This window comes from Tiliqua scincoides, chromosome 1 (assembly GCF_035046505.1).
Source record: "Tiliqua scincoides isolate rTilSci1 chromosome 1, rTilSci1.hap2, whole genome shotgun sequence".
NCBI classification, from domain to species: domain Eukaryota; kingdom Metazoa; phylum Chordata; class Lepidosauria; order Squamata; family Scincidae; genus Tiliqua; species Tiliqua scincoides.
Window position 1 is genome coordinate 210,919,109 of NC_089821.1, and position 14,220 is coordinate 210,933,328.

Genomic DNA, 14,220 nt, shown 5'->3' on the forward strand with positions numbered 1-14,220 from the left:
TTTGTACAGAATTCCAGAGCAATGATGGTTCTCAGACGTAATGCTAAATGGAAAATATTTTGCTCAAATCAAACTTAAGACAAGATCTGCGTAAAGCAATGCATTCAAGATGTACTAGTTTCCTGTCAACAGGGAATTATAATGGCACCTTTTCTGCAAGTTGTTAAAAAAAGAAGGCTTTGTGGCATAAAATGATATCAAAAGTACAATAAGCAGGCAAGTCAAAGAGATTAAGTGGTAAAATGCAAGCATGAACAGTGTAGATAACATGTGTAATTGGAGGTTATTAATGCCTGTTCAGTTCATTGTGGCTGACAGGGAAGCTAGATCTGGCAAAACAAAGTGTTAGGCAGGATATGTGGTCTGGAGGTTGAGCTATTGCCCTACCTGAAGGAGCTAAGCAGGATCCACTTCAGTTTTGCCTTGGATGGGTGACCGGAAGCCACTGACAGATCTACATGGAGGAATGTGGAGGTGTGTACAATGTGGAAGAATCAGCCAGCAAGAAACAACATCTAACATCTTGTGAACCAGTCTAAGGCATGATTCGCAGTGACCTGTGGAAGCTTGGACAGTGCAAGTGCTGTGCAGTCAGAATAATAACTACTCCATGAAGGGGAAACACCTGGAGAAAGAGAATTCTATGAGTTCTCTCATAGAATAATACTTGTATAAACCCTGTTTGGAAAAAAAAAAAAAAATAGGGTTTGTGGTCAGCCTCCCAATGTAAACTGCCTTAAGTCTTTTAGAAAGGCAGTACAAATAAATAAATAAATAAATAAATAAATAAATAAATAAAACAAAACAAAACAAAACAAAACAAAACAAAACAAGCACATGGCTGTTTCACCTCTTGCATGTGCATATTGGACACATGCAGCATCTCAACATGGGCAGTGGGTAATGAGAATTTTATAGCAACAGATTAACATCCAATTAACACAGGGCCTCAAGACCATTGTGTTTTCAGAATCTAGGACAAGTAATCCTAGTGCAGCAGTTTACAAACTTACCAAGGTGATGGCACCCTGTGGTCATACAGCCCTGCTGCAGTGACCAACAGCTGACTCTCTCAGGTGCCGCCATCCTGAATCGCCGCCCAGCACCTGGAAGGGCCAGTAAGAAGAGGCTGCAGGGGACATCCTGTGCACAATTTGGGAACCACTGTCTTAGGGCATGCCTAATTTGTCAGTGCTACTCAATACCAGTACCAGGTTACTTAGGGTCTGAAGCAAAGCCCTGCACTGGGTCCCCACAGTGTTCCCTGGTCATTCTCTAATGGTGCATTGGATATTACCAGTACTATTGTATGAAGTGTTCCAGGTTGGCCCAATCAAGTCCTCAAATGTGTGCCATCAGCCAGTTCCTGACCAGGTCAACCTCTGATGCCTCCGCTGATTCTGCTTAACGCAACCTACAAATTATGTCAGTGGGTTGTTTGCATATGTAGAACTCAAACCAGCTTTATCATTTTTTGTTGTTCATGACCAGAGCTGTCCTCGTCTGACACATCTGTTAATACTCAGTGGGGACTTGATAATACTCAGTGGGGAGTATGTGAATTTGCTTTCAGATGTTCAGGCATATCAGTTGCACATGAGAATCTGCATATGCTGGACAGTGTTCTGTACAAAGACATTCGTCAATAATAGGGATTGCAAATGGTAACTATCTGCAAGTTTTCACATAAGTAAATCAGAAGTTTTTTCTTCTTAGAAAGCAGCCAATCACTTATACATACAGGTGGGGCCTCTGTATCCATGGATTTTGTATCTGCAAATCTGGCTCAACACAGGTCCCAAACTTCGTCCCTGAGCCCTCCGGAGGCAACAGGAGCTGTCCTCCAGTTGCCACCAGAGAGCTTAAAGGGGTGAAAACCACGGATTTCATTATCTGCGGTTTTTGATATCTGCGGAGTTTCTAAGAACAGATCTCCCATGAATAATGAGGCCCTACCTGTACTTTATCCTTGCTATGTTTTTTTCACTCAACCAAATGGATAACTTTTGAAACAGTTCCTCAAAAAAACAAACTGTATAGCAGTTAACAGAGGAAAACATATTCCCAGATCTTACCAAACCGACATAAAGATACATTAAGCAGTGCTCATCCCTAGAATTAAAGTCGTAAATCACTCATCTATTTTAAGGAAGTTTTAACTGGCAAGAAGTTTTCAAAACCATGAATATTTCAGAAGAAGAAGACTTAACACTCATTCCAAGCTCAAACACTGAGGGCGCAATCCTAACCCCTTATGTCAGTGCTTTCTAGCACTGACTTAAGGGCAATGCAGCCCTGAGGTAAGGGAATAAACATTCCCTTACTTTGAAGAGGCCTCTGTGAGTGACACCCAACTGCAGGATGCAGCACACGTCCCATTGGCATAGTTATAGTTATACCAGTGCTGGAAAGCACTGACATAAGGGGTTACGACTACACCCCGAATTGATTAAAATCACAATGATATTTCTTGTTTGGGGTCCTGCCCATTCAACCATGTTGTCATGGTGATAGTGCTCCTAGCATTGTGTTCCAGGGAAAACATTTGAATGGCTGAAGAACTGTTCAGGTAACTCGCCGATCTTTGTGGACGTGGCACCACCACCCGACAGCAGAGCTGGCTATTGAAACGCCGCCTGAAATTCTCGCTGAGGAAGTAGAGTGCAAATGGGTTGACGCAAGAATTGCTGAAGCTGAGCACTCGGGCTATCAAAGTAAAGACCAAGTGGCCAAGGGAGGGGTCAATCTTATCGTAGTTAAAGGACCGGTACAAATACAGCACATGGGTGGGCAACCAGCACACAGCAAAAAGCCCAATGAAGACGAGGACAATTTTGGCCAGACGCTTTCGAGTCTCCATCTAAAAGGACAAAATGAGCAAAAATTAAGTAAATCACAGTGAAATGATCAGAACAATTATATACTGTGTGAGCTTTCACAATGTATTCAAATGCAAGCTTCAAACAACATCAGAAGTCCAGTACTATTTCTACTGATGCTCCAGTTACTTTTTGCACTGTTTATGTGTTTCCAGGTGCAGATCCTTATGACAGCATGCACAGCACATGCTGCTACATGTCAGGATTTTTTGTGCATGTACGCAGTTAACTATTAGAATGTGCACAAAATCATGATTCAACTAGGATCATACCACCCAGCAGCACATTAGTTGTGTAATGACTGAGGAAATCTCAGACAGGATCCTCCTTGAGGGGATCCTGTGTCTCTTACCAATGGCAGGATGACAGTTTCCAGCTCATGGGACCACCCCTTTTCTCAAATTAAAGAGCTGCAATAAAGATATTGCAGAACAGTGCAACACATTCTGCGGACTATAGCCTGACACCCACTGTTTGTGACTGTGAGAGGCAAATAATTTTACATCCCAATCCTATGGGCTCTCTAAGCTGCCGGAACTTTCATTTCAGCACCATCAACACAGAGCACTATTAAGCACCCGCTGAAGCTTCTGGTTCCAGGCAGCCATCCAAAGCCAGGAAGAACCTTTAGAAGATTCTGGTTGATCCCCCATAAAAATCTGTAAAATGTTCAGATCAGGTGGAATTTCAAATTCTGGCCACAATAGAATTTTGGAGAATTGTTATTCTTCTTTCTGGCTCATACCAAACATTAATTGTGGGGAAAACAGTTTCTCAAACCAAGCTGATAGACAATTTTCATCAGAGATTTCACACCCGGTACGTAGCAGTGGCATAGCTAAGGCATCTGCTACCCAAGGTCAAAGAAGATTTTGTAGTCCCCACCCCCCAATGAAATCAAAATTAATTAAGTAAATAAAAAAATATATCCAGTATTCATTAGAGATGGGTTGTATGAGCGCCCCACCCAGCACATGATCCTCTCCAGAAGGTGCTCTGTTAAATGCACAGACCTTAGAACACAGCAAGTCAAGTGAAAGATTGAACTGCTTGGTTTTCTTTTCTCCTGGGTAATTGACCAAAACACTTAATAGAATACAGATATTTCAACATGGTTTGTTTCGTTGCATTCTGCATTAAATCACCTTTCCGATGATGTATATCATGGTGGTATTATTCGTAATCAGCAAGGTTTTCAGTGTTTTGGCCCCTAGTGTCAAGCTCAGCTTGTTTCCCCTCTAAACATGGCACCCAAGGTAATTAACCCTCCCAGCCATCCTTAGCTACACCACTGGTAAGCAGGAATATATTTTCACTGTAGTAGAAGCAACAGCATCATATCTTAAATGGCATCTGATCAGGATCCATGCCTATGAGATGTTTCTGACTGTCTTCACATGCATATGGGTGACATACCTGTCTTTTAGAGTGTTCACTGTGTTCTCCAGGCAGGTCATGTGCACTCTTAGTTAAAGTTCTTGCAATATGATAGTAGTAAAAACTGATGATGGCGAGTGGAATAAGGAGGTATATCAAGAGAATCATCACCGAATGGATCCTTGGGTGCAAATCATCCTCTGGGGGGTACCGTACGCACTTCAGGAAACTGACATTATCTGCATCGTTGATGTGTTCCACTTGAGAGAAGACAGCTTCAGGAACTGATAAGGCAATGGAAATTATCCAGATGGCAATCGCTTTCATACATGTCCACAGGACTGCATTAGGTGCTTGAATATCCATAGGATTTACAATTGCCTTGTACCTGAAAGTGCACAGAGGGTGGGAACATATGTTATTTTTTAAAGAGTATAAGCTTTAACTGAATGGGGCTAGTTTCCTACAGGGACCCTGCTGGAGTTCTTTGGGATGGGACAGGGAATATACCTAACAACATATGTGACTTGCTGCATATCTGTTCAGAAAAACCTGTGTGTATGTGCAAGAGAGACAGAGCGAGGAAAAGCACATGCGTGAATGACTGCACTAAGTCTTGCTGAGATGAGTCAGATCCTCCGGTGCTCTTCTGGATTGGGGAGTATAAGTTCCTTAGCATCTGACTTATACAGGAGGATCTGACTCATCTCAGCAAGCCCTGTTTAATGAATATAGGTTCATTCGTTCTTGTTGACGGCTTTGGGCCAAATCCTATCCAATTTTCCAGCACTGGTGCAGCACTGGGCATGCGCTGCATCCTGTAGCAGGGGGGCTTTCATGGAGGTCTCCTCCAGCTAAGGGAATGCTTGTTCCCTTTCCTCGGGGCTACACTGTGGCTGCACAGACACTGAAAAGTTGGATAGGATTGGGCTCTACCTCATTTTAGGTAGATGCTGGATTTTTCCAGTTGTGGAAACATAGGCAGGCTTGCCATCCTGTTCACATTTGTATCATCACAGAAGTTGCTTATGATGAAGCGAACAGAATAGCCTAGTACTGTGGACACTGTTAGTGTGCTGTTCACCTCCATGAAATACAGAATATTGGCCAGTTTTAAGCATTTTGGCTGCAGTCCTACACCTGGGAGCAAGTCTCATTGAACTCAGTGTGGCTTACTTCTGACTTAAAATGCACAAGCTTGTACTGTTAAGTAATTTGGGCTCCACTTGGCACTTTGGGTTGTTGTCATTTTTCACACTGTTTCGGCACTGTTTTTAGTCCATTTCTATCTGGCTGCAGCAGAGCAAATGGTTGGCAACCTTCAGTCTCGAAAGACTGTGGTATAAGCCTACAGCACCCTGTATTCCCAGATGGTCTCCCATCCAAGTACTAACCAGGCCTGACTCTGCTTAGCTTCCTAGATCAGACGAGTTCGGGCATGTGCAGAGCAAAAGCACTGCAGCAAGCTCCTATCCACTGGCCTACCAAGGACCAACTGCCTTTTGGGTCCCTCCCATCCCAGAATAGTGTCATCTTGCAGCTATTTCAGCCTGACTGCCAAGAGGTCCGTGAGACAATATGGCTGCTTCTTACACTGGCCTGAAAAGGACCCATGTGATCCTGTAAATAAACTGAAGTAAATGCAGATTAAATTGCATTGTTTGCTCCTACCTCTACTTCTTTTCCATTCTTCTGATGTACTGTGTCTCTCAGTAGCAGTCCTGCCATTAACTGAATGAAGCGAATGCCCTGGGCATGGAGCCCCACACGCCTCTAGGTCCACGTGAAAGCCTTACTGAGGTTCCCAACACAGTCGGAAATTGTGCTTCCAGTTTGCTGGAAGCACAGTTTAAGACTACGGGGAATCCTCAGACGGCTTCCCCAGGTCATCCTGGAGTCGCGCAAGGCTCCATTTCATTCCAGTGAGTGGGAAGGCAAATTCGCGCACAGGAGGACAGTGGCATCTCATGGTGGGGACACCATCACAGACCTTTTCCCCAGGCAAACTGATGTCTGTGAGAACTTTGAGGGCCCAATCCTATCCAGTTTTCCAGTGCTGGTGCAACTGTGCCAATGGGATGTACACTGCATTCTGTGATGGGGAGGCACAGAGGCCTTCTCAAGGTATGGGAACATTGGTTCCCTTACCCTGGGGCTGCGCTGGTGCTGGAAAATTGGATAGGATTGGGCCCTGAGACAAGGATTTGCCTCCTCCTTCCTTTTGCTATCTTAACTACTTTAGGATTTTTTATTGTTGAAAAGTAGTATATAAATATTATTTTAATTTATTTTTTTAATGTGTTGGACAGAATGTGAATGGCTATAGAATATAACAAGGGTGGCCAAACTTGCTTAATGTAAGAACCACATACGTTAAACTTCAGATGTTTGAGAGCTGTAAGAAAAATGTTTGATGCTTAAATACATTTACCATAAACATTAAATGTTATGTTTTGATCCAGTACAGTCTGAGTTTATACCTGGTAAATAATGATAAACCTTCAAAATGTATTTACCTTTCATATTAATTGTCATGCAAAAAGGAGCTCAGCCAACATAATTCTGTAATTCACACATTATATGTCAAAGAGCTGCATATGGCTCATGAGCTGAGGTTTGGCCACCCCGGCATATAACTTCCTGTCTGTCCATCCTACCTAGCAGTGCTTCAAGTTGAGGTCATGATCAGCAAGATATATTTTCAGTTCCCTAGCAAATAAAGGAAGGATCTAAAAGTGTGTCTTAACTGTAGTTTGTCACCATACTAGCTAAAGAGACTCTCCATGCAAGTGAGTCTACCTCTGACTACCAGGTGAGATGGGCAAATGGTGAGGAAGGTGATCATCTAAATATCCTGCCTGTGGCTGTTCAGAAGTGCATGACTGGCTGCCACTGAGAACAGAATATTGGACCAGATGCACCGTGGCCTGATCCAGCAAGGCATTCTTGTGCTCTTACCCCTGAATCAAAAGGTGTCCTATAAATATTTGTTGAAGACTGTACAAATAGTTTTTCAAAGATGTGTAAATATCAGAGATTCCGAAAGTCAAAGACCCATGTTAAATTATGGTTCTAAGGGAGGCATGCCTATGCTAGGCTTGATAAGTCTAGTTTCCAATAAGAAAAGAGTACAAAACTCCTTTTGATGCTCCACTACAACTCAAACAAATCAAAGGTGGCGAGGGGTGGAAACCCCTCTTGGCTCATAAATTGGTTTATGAATGTTTGTCTTGGAAATATGACACCAGGTTCCATTTTTAATACTCTAGTTTTATGACCAGGTGTCAGAAATATTAAGAAGCGGTTTCTGGACTGAATGTGAGCCAACTCACACCAGGATTCTGTCCCAGCATGAAACAATCAGTCCATCTGCATGTGAAGAAATAATCATGGTAGCAATAGCTGTAAGCATGTGCAGAGAGCAGCCCTCTCACCACTGAGGATCTTCTGCCAGCAATCTCACATTTAAGATTGAGGAAGAGAACTTTCACATTACAGGGCATCATTTTCCAATACACTTGAGCCCCTGCACTCTTATTTTAGAATGAAGGCCCCCAACACTATCCCCACCAGTTTACATGATGCAGAGGCACCAATGGGGCATCTTATAGTGGGAGGGGTGACCAGATGACCCAGAAGAAATAAGTAAAATATTTTTACTTATCTCCTAGTAGGCTATCTGGACAACAATGGGTCTCCTCAGACCTGCGCTAGTTATTTAGCAGGCATACAACTGAGAAGAGGAAGGGTGTGTGTCCAGGCCGGAAGAGGGGATATGGTCCCAGGGTATGTTGCTTTCACTGAGAACCCCCTCCTGCCTGTTCCCACCCGGATCCTCCCCTGATCCTTCCTTGAATGCCACCTTAGAAGCTCTGGTACAGCCTGGGTAGGCCATTGGCACATGCGTGGGGCATCTGGTCATTTGCGCTAGTGATCTTGCAGCACATAGCAAGGGCACAGCACTGGCGCTTATAGATGCAGATCAGGAGATGGGATGTCATAAGTGCCCAATAGGTTTGGGCTGCCCACCTCCTTTTTAATTAAATGTAGAAATTAGTTTAGAGCTTTCTTTAAGCTCATCTAATATCCGTAGTGCTATTGGCATATGACTTGCATCAAAGTTTTGAAACGATACCATCTTTTCTGCCTGGAAATGTACTGCATCGAGGGCTAGGCCTGGCTGATCCTTAAATTGGTCCCTGAAGATATCCATTCTGATTACAGTGACAAGTTCCACACACACAAATTATTTCTACACTTGCCTGGCAATCTGTAATGAAAACTATTTGTCTTCAGCCTTCAAGCGATGGCAAGTGCCTTCAAACTCTCTGCAAACAGTCATGATTGATGATATCCAGGCACTTGCAGCTGGAAATGTGTTCCTTTTATTAACCACCATGTTAACCAATAAATATGTTGATTAGATTAGGAAATCCCCTTAGTAAATCTAAATCCCCTAGTAATTCCTAGACAGCTCTTTACAGAGCACCATGGAACAGAGGAAAATGCAGGCTCCAGAGTCTCCCGCAGAGCTCATGGGACAGATGCTCAGCTGCTGTACAATCACGGCTGTTGACATATGTGTCGCTGTAAATTGATACAACTCCTGAGACCAAGGCCGAAATTAATGATATTTTTAATGGATTTCACTTTAATGAGCAGAAGAGCCTAGACCGTGGGTGGTTAACTTATTTAGTGCTAAAGATCTCATTGGAAGTATTATAGGCTAGAGAGGCAACTCGCGAATAATTGCATGAATAATTTAAATGATAAGGGATGCACGGAGGGTTGGCGATGATAGTAACACACAACTGGGTGAAATTAGGAGTGTCCAGGACATCTTTTAGAGAAGGCAGGGGAGCTGCTGCACAGATTCAGGCACAAATGCCTGTGTTTCAGATCATAGGTGAAAACAACAAAGAGACTAACAAAAATGCATTATATATCACAGGCTTCTGTGGACTGCAGTCCACTTTATCAGATGCATTGCTGTTTTCAGCTGGCAGGAATGTATGCATGAGTGTAGAAGAGAAGGAGAAAATGGTAACCAGAGAGATCTCTTGGACATGAAATGTAAGCTGCAGGGTAAGTGACAAAACAGGAAATGTGTAAGTAGGATAAACACAGTGACAATTCACAATAGAATTAGTTCTCTCAACAAAATCCTCCGAGCTCTCTCCAAGTTCTCTCTCTCGAAGGATCTGTGATCATTTTTCAGGAATCCTTACACTTTTGACCAACTCACTGCTTCTAATACTGAGGATGGTTATATACAGTTAAATGGGAGTATGAATTAGATTTGCAGAACACCCTTTGTTTCAGAAAAAAGGGAAGAATAGGGAGGTGGAAGCCATTTGATCTTTGTCAACTCTTTGGCCACAAAGAGTTGTAGTACAAAGATTTGGTAGCTAATGAAATGTACAAAAAAAAAAGAAGCACAGCCAATATTCTTATATTATGCTGTGGTTGTGGTGGTGGTTTTCAAGTTTGATCTTTAATATCTCTAATGATGCTGGGAATCTGGTCCTTTCCTACTGAAATCTCTCTGCTCCTTCCACCCTACTGAAAGCTGAAATGATACCCCAGCTTGTCTCAGGAAAGGCAATCCTTTTCCCCTCCAGGCGCTTGCAGGAGACAGCTTGTTCTGAGGACAACAGAACCCAGCAGAGCCCTCTGCTGCTCCCTTCCAGCTATCTGCATCAAGTGGGGATGAGTACAAGATGAGCATTCCATGAATCTGTCTGGAGTCTAAATGCATGCAAGCCATCTCTGTCTGGAGGCAGAAAAAAAGCATCTGTGAGTGGCCAAGCCCTGATCTGCCTCCTAGGACTCAAGGAGGTGTGATAGACTCTTCAATCTGATGTTGGATTAAATACCATATAAGGGGCAATGAGATGTATCTGTGTTCGGGAATTATTTTGCTATTAAGGGACCAATCCTATCCCACTTTCCAGCACTGATGCAGCTGCAATGCAGCCCCAAGGTAAGGGAACAAACATTCCCTTACCTTGAGGGGGCCTGTGTGACAACCCCGACCATCACTACAGAATGCAGTGCACACCCCATTGGCATGGTGGCATCAGTGCTGGAAAGTGGGAGAGGATTGGGCTCCATGTCTGTCTGTAATTGGGAACTGGTGGTTTTTGCCAAGATCCATACCTGAGCACTGGTAATGTTCAAGCTATTTTCCAAGCCTGTTTGCTGTATTATTTCCTCCTTGCAATTAGCCTATCTTCCCCCACCCCTTGGTATTTATTTTCCTAGTACGTTTTTAAAAAACTGTTTATAACCTCTTGCCTGCTTAGTCCATAAGTGAATTGTCTTGTTCCTACATCCTACCTGTGCTTCGCTTTTAAACAGAACTTTTACTGGTTTCTACACATTCCTGAGAGGGGAGGTCCTTCTCAGATGGCCCCTTTTCTGCCTGGTTTCCCTAGTCTACCAGTTTCCCCCTCCTTCAGCTGCTGACCCAGTAAATGAGTGGCTTCTCTAACACAGCTGATCTCTGAAATGAGTGCTTCCTGGATGTGTCTTAAGAGAGGAAAAGCATTTGGGGGTACATTTCTGATCTCCCTTCATCCCCGCACAGATGGAATGCAATTAACTGTGGATCAGACTTTTACACCCCAGTCCTAAACGAGAACTCCTAACTGCCATCAATGGAACTTACAATGGTGGAGCTCTATATTGCGTCTACCACAGGACGGCAGTTTCCAGCAGCAGTTCTCATCACATGGCAGGCTGTTCATTTTCAGTAACCTGCTCTGCAAATGAGGCTGCTGCAAAGAGCCCACAAAGAAGGGCTGCAGTGTCATGAAGACAATTACTGAACACAAACAGTGAGTGTCAGCCCCAGGTGCCTCCTGCAGCAATCTGAAGTGGCCTCTATATCACAGCCACAATATGTTATTTGTCTCATTGCCACCACACTCTACTGAAAACTACAATGATACCTCAGGAATGTCCAGGATGGATTTGTTGCCTTTATATTCAGTCCTTCCTCCATGGAGTTCAGCTCATATGATTCTTTCCACCCCCTTTTATTCTCACAACAATCCTGTGAGGCAGCAATGGATTTCAGCCTGAGCTTCCCCAGCCCTAGTCTCACCACCACACCCTGCTGGCTCTCTAGAAAAGCTACTTTTTATACTAATGAGCTCTCAGGGTTGTTTGTTTTCTCAATGAGGCCCCATGCAGTGGAGTTGAATGGTACATTTCAGGCTGGCAAATAAACCATTCCAGTATATCAGGGTTCCCCAAGTGGTGATGCTTCTCTGAACGCCATTCAAAATATTTCCATTTGATATGGGCAACTGTGTTCACGAGTGGTTCTGGTTGCATGGAAATGGATCAAGAAGCTGCCTCTTGCAGAAGACATGCTCTGATAAGCAAGATCAATGCCTGTCTCCTATTGACACGGTCACCAGCAAAGAAGCTCCAGCATACATATTAGTTTCTTGGAAGCACGAATGCCTGACAAGAGTGGTCAGTGAAAGCCTGGCTCCCTAACACTCTACAGTATTCACATCAAACTATTGCTGACGTGGAATGATCCTTCGTATAGTGACTGAAGGCAATCATTGGCAAATGCACTCATTAAAGTGTATATTTCAGGGAATGTGTCCATGCTACTGGCTTGGGTTGTGTTAGTAATAAACAACTTTGCTGTCAATCAAGTTTGGTTAGGATCACAGTCTTGATCCACAGGTGGCCTAAAGTGCTATATATGAAACAAAGAACAGACCAGTTCAGGTCCTGAACAGGGAAGAACTGCTGCCTTGTTCTCTTCCCCTGTTTTTCCTCTTCTTTCAATCCAGCTAATTCCCTTCTGAAAAAAATTGCTCTGCCAATTCTTGGACACTAATGATCCACCTGAACAGTAGTAACACACAGCAATTCACAGAAAGAGATCAGCCATGCAAAGTGTTTCATGGTGCTTTTTATGATGTTTCTATCTCAGTTTCTCCAAGGACTTCTGGACAGTGCACACAGCTCTTTCCTCACTCCTCCGTTTATCCTCACAAGAACCCCATGAGGTTTGGATAGGCTGACAGTGAAAGATGGGCCAAAGATGAACTACAGATCAGAGCAAGGATCTGTCTCCCCTGTCCTAGGCTGACACATTGCACTGGCTCTTTCAGATTAATGCAGAATGTTCAGCTATTTAGCACATTAGTAGTGCGAGCCTTTGCTCAAAAGAAAGACCCACTGCGTTCAATGGGACCGACTTCCAAGTATATGTGTATACTAGGCAATTTCAGCCTAGAAATCCTAATTTTGACTCATAAGGGGTTTCATTCAACACTTTATGAATCTCAGGGAGAAAACTGATTATTTCTAAGGCTGCAATCCTGTACACACTTATCTTGGAGCAAGTCTCATTGAACTCACTAGGACCTAAGAAGACATGTATAAGTTTCCACCTTCATGCTGTTTTCCCACAGAACCTGAGGACTACTTGGCAAACCTATCAATTTAACCAAAGAGACATACTATCTGAACAGTTTTAAGTAAAATAAATTGGACCAGAACTCATACAAATATCCAATCAGCACAAACAGAAAGCACATATACCAATAGCTAAACTGAAAGGTTTCATGTTCATTCTCTGGAAAATGTTTAGGTTCAGTGAGTATTCAGTTTCTTCCAGACACAATTTTTCACAGCAATCTGTTTTACTTGGGTAGCTGCATGCCTTGCTGTTTCTCATTACATTATCAACTGATACCGGGTTGTATCCTAAAGCTTCCTTCCTTGGCAGGAAACTTCCTCCTCTGGGCTTCCTGCTTTGGAGAAAGACTCCTTCCTTCCAAGAAAAGAAATCTTAGGATACAATCCATTCACATTGTGGTCTAATAAATGGAATAAAGTTCAGAAAAACCTTCTTTGTTAATTTCATATGATCCAATTTTTTTTCTTGTTTCTCTTCTGCTCTTGTGTTAATGGATCAGGCCATTTCCTATACTGCAGATCTATCGGAAAAATGTTCCTATGTTTTTCAGAGTTTGTAACCATGCCCTAGCATATGCCATATATGACCATGTCCTTACCTCTGCAGCTGAATGCATTTTGGGGGGCTCCTGTTATCTGACTACAAAATCAGGCAGAATTCTGGGCCATTACCACCTACACTCTCTCTCTCTCTCTCTCTCTCTCTCTCTCTCTCTCTCTCTCTCTCTCACACACACACACACACACACACACACACAAAAGTTTTTTCAGCATTCAAAAAAATAAACCTCCCCCAAAAGAAGTATGTTATTGAGCATTATGAGCTAAGGGGATGCTGGACCCAACAAGAGGGAAAACCATGTCCCTTTGCCTTTGTGAAAGTGCCCAAATGAAAATAAAAAATAAAAAGACAATAAAACAAATAAAATAAAAACCAAATGAACCATTTACATGTGACTTCTGCAAGTGCCACTTTCTAGAATATTTTTTCCACAGAAACATGAATATAAAATATACACATCACATCAATTCTGAGGAATGTACATGTTAATCACATCATTTCTATTGTATATATGTCCATAGAGATGCAACATACATGAGGAAGGAAGTGAATTTGGTCACTGCCACCCCTGTAATTTTTAAAGAACAGTATTATGAACCCTTGGGATCAGTTTACTGTTGCCTCTGGGGTTCAGTTTAAAATCACTAAACTATCAATCCTTCACACAGCAGTAGAGTTTTTAAAGCATTCATTGGAAAACTTTTAAAGCAGCCTAGCCAGTTAGAACACTAATTTGCTGTAGGTTGCAAGTAAGCCATTTGGAACTGCATCTTGGAATATCCAATCATGATGTTTCAAAAACAGAGCCAGAACAGAGCGCGTAAATACTCAAGCGGACACTCCCACAGTCTTGCAATAGATGCTGTGCAACCTCTCCTTCTTTCCCAACTTCAGAATATCCCATCTCAGTAAGAAGGCAAGGAGTTGTTATGGTCAATGTATCCATCCATC

At 42.9% G+C, this 14,220-nt stretch overlaps 1 protein-coding gene across 1 annotated transcript; it reads right to left on the reverse strand.

Moving 5' to 3' along the window:
- Positions 1–2,455: 2,455 nt before the first annotated feature.
- Positions 2,456–4,622, reverse strand: NMBR (neuromedin B receptor). The gene is made up of 2 exons (XM_066611253.1): positions 4,296–4,622; positions 2,456–2,860 (listed from the first exon to the last, which is right to left on the reverse strand). The coding sequence occupies exons 1-2, from the start codon at positions 4,620–4,622 to the stop codon at positions 2,456–2,458; spliced, it is 732 nt and encodes a 243-aa protein (XP_066467350.1).
- Between the last annotated feature and the right edge of the window lie 9,598 nt (positions 4,623–14,220).

Excerpts from the sequence above, each read along its gene's own strand:
- NMBR (XM_066611253.1), bottom strand. The coding sequence starts at position 4,622 with ATGGATATTCAAGCACCTAATGCAGTCCTGTGGACATGTATGAAAGCG. Across the intron at positions 2,861-4,295 it reads GTGAACACTCTAAAAGACAG|ATGGAGACTCGAAAGCGTCT; the intron begins GTATGTCACCCA and ends TTGTCCTTTTAG.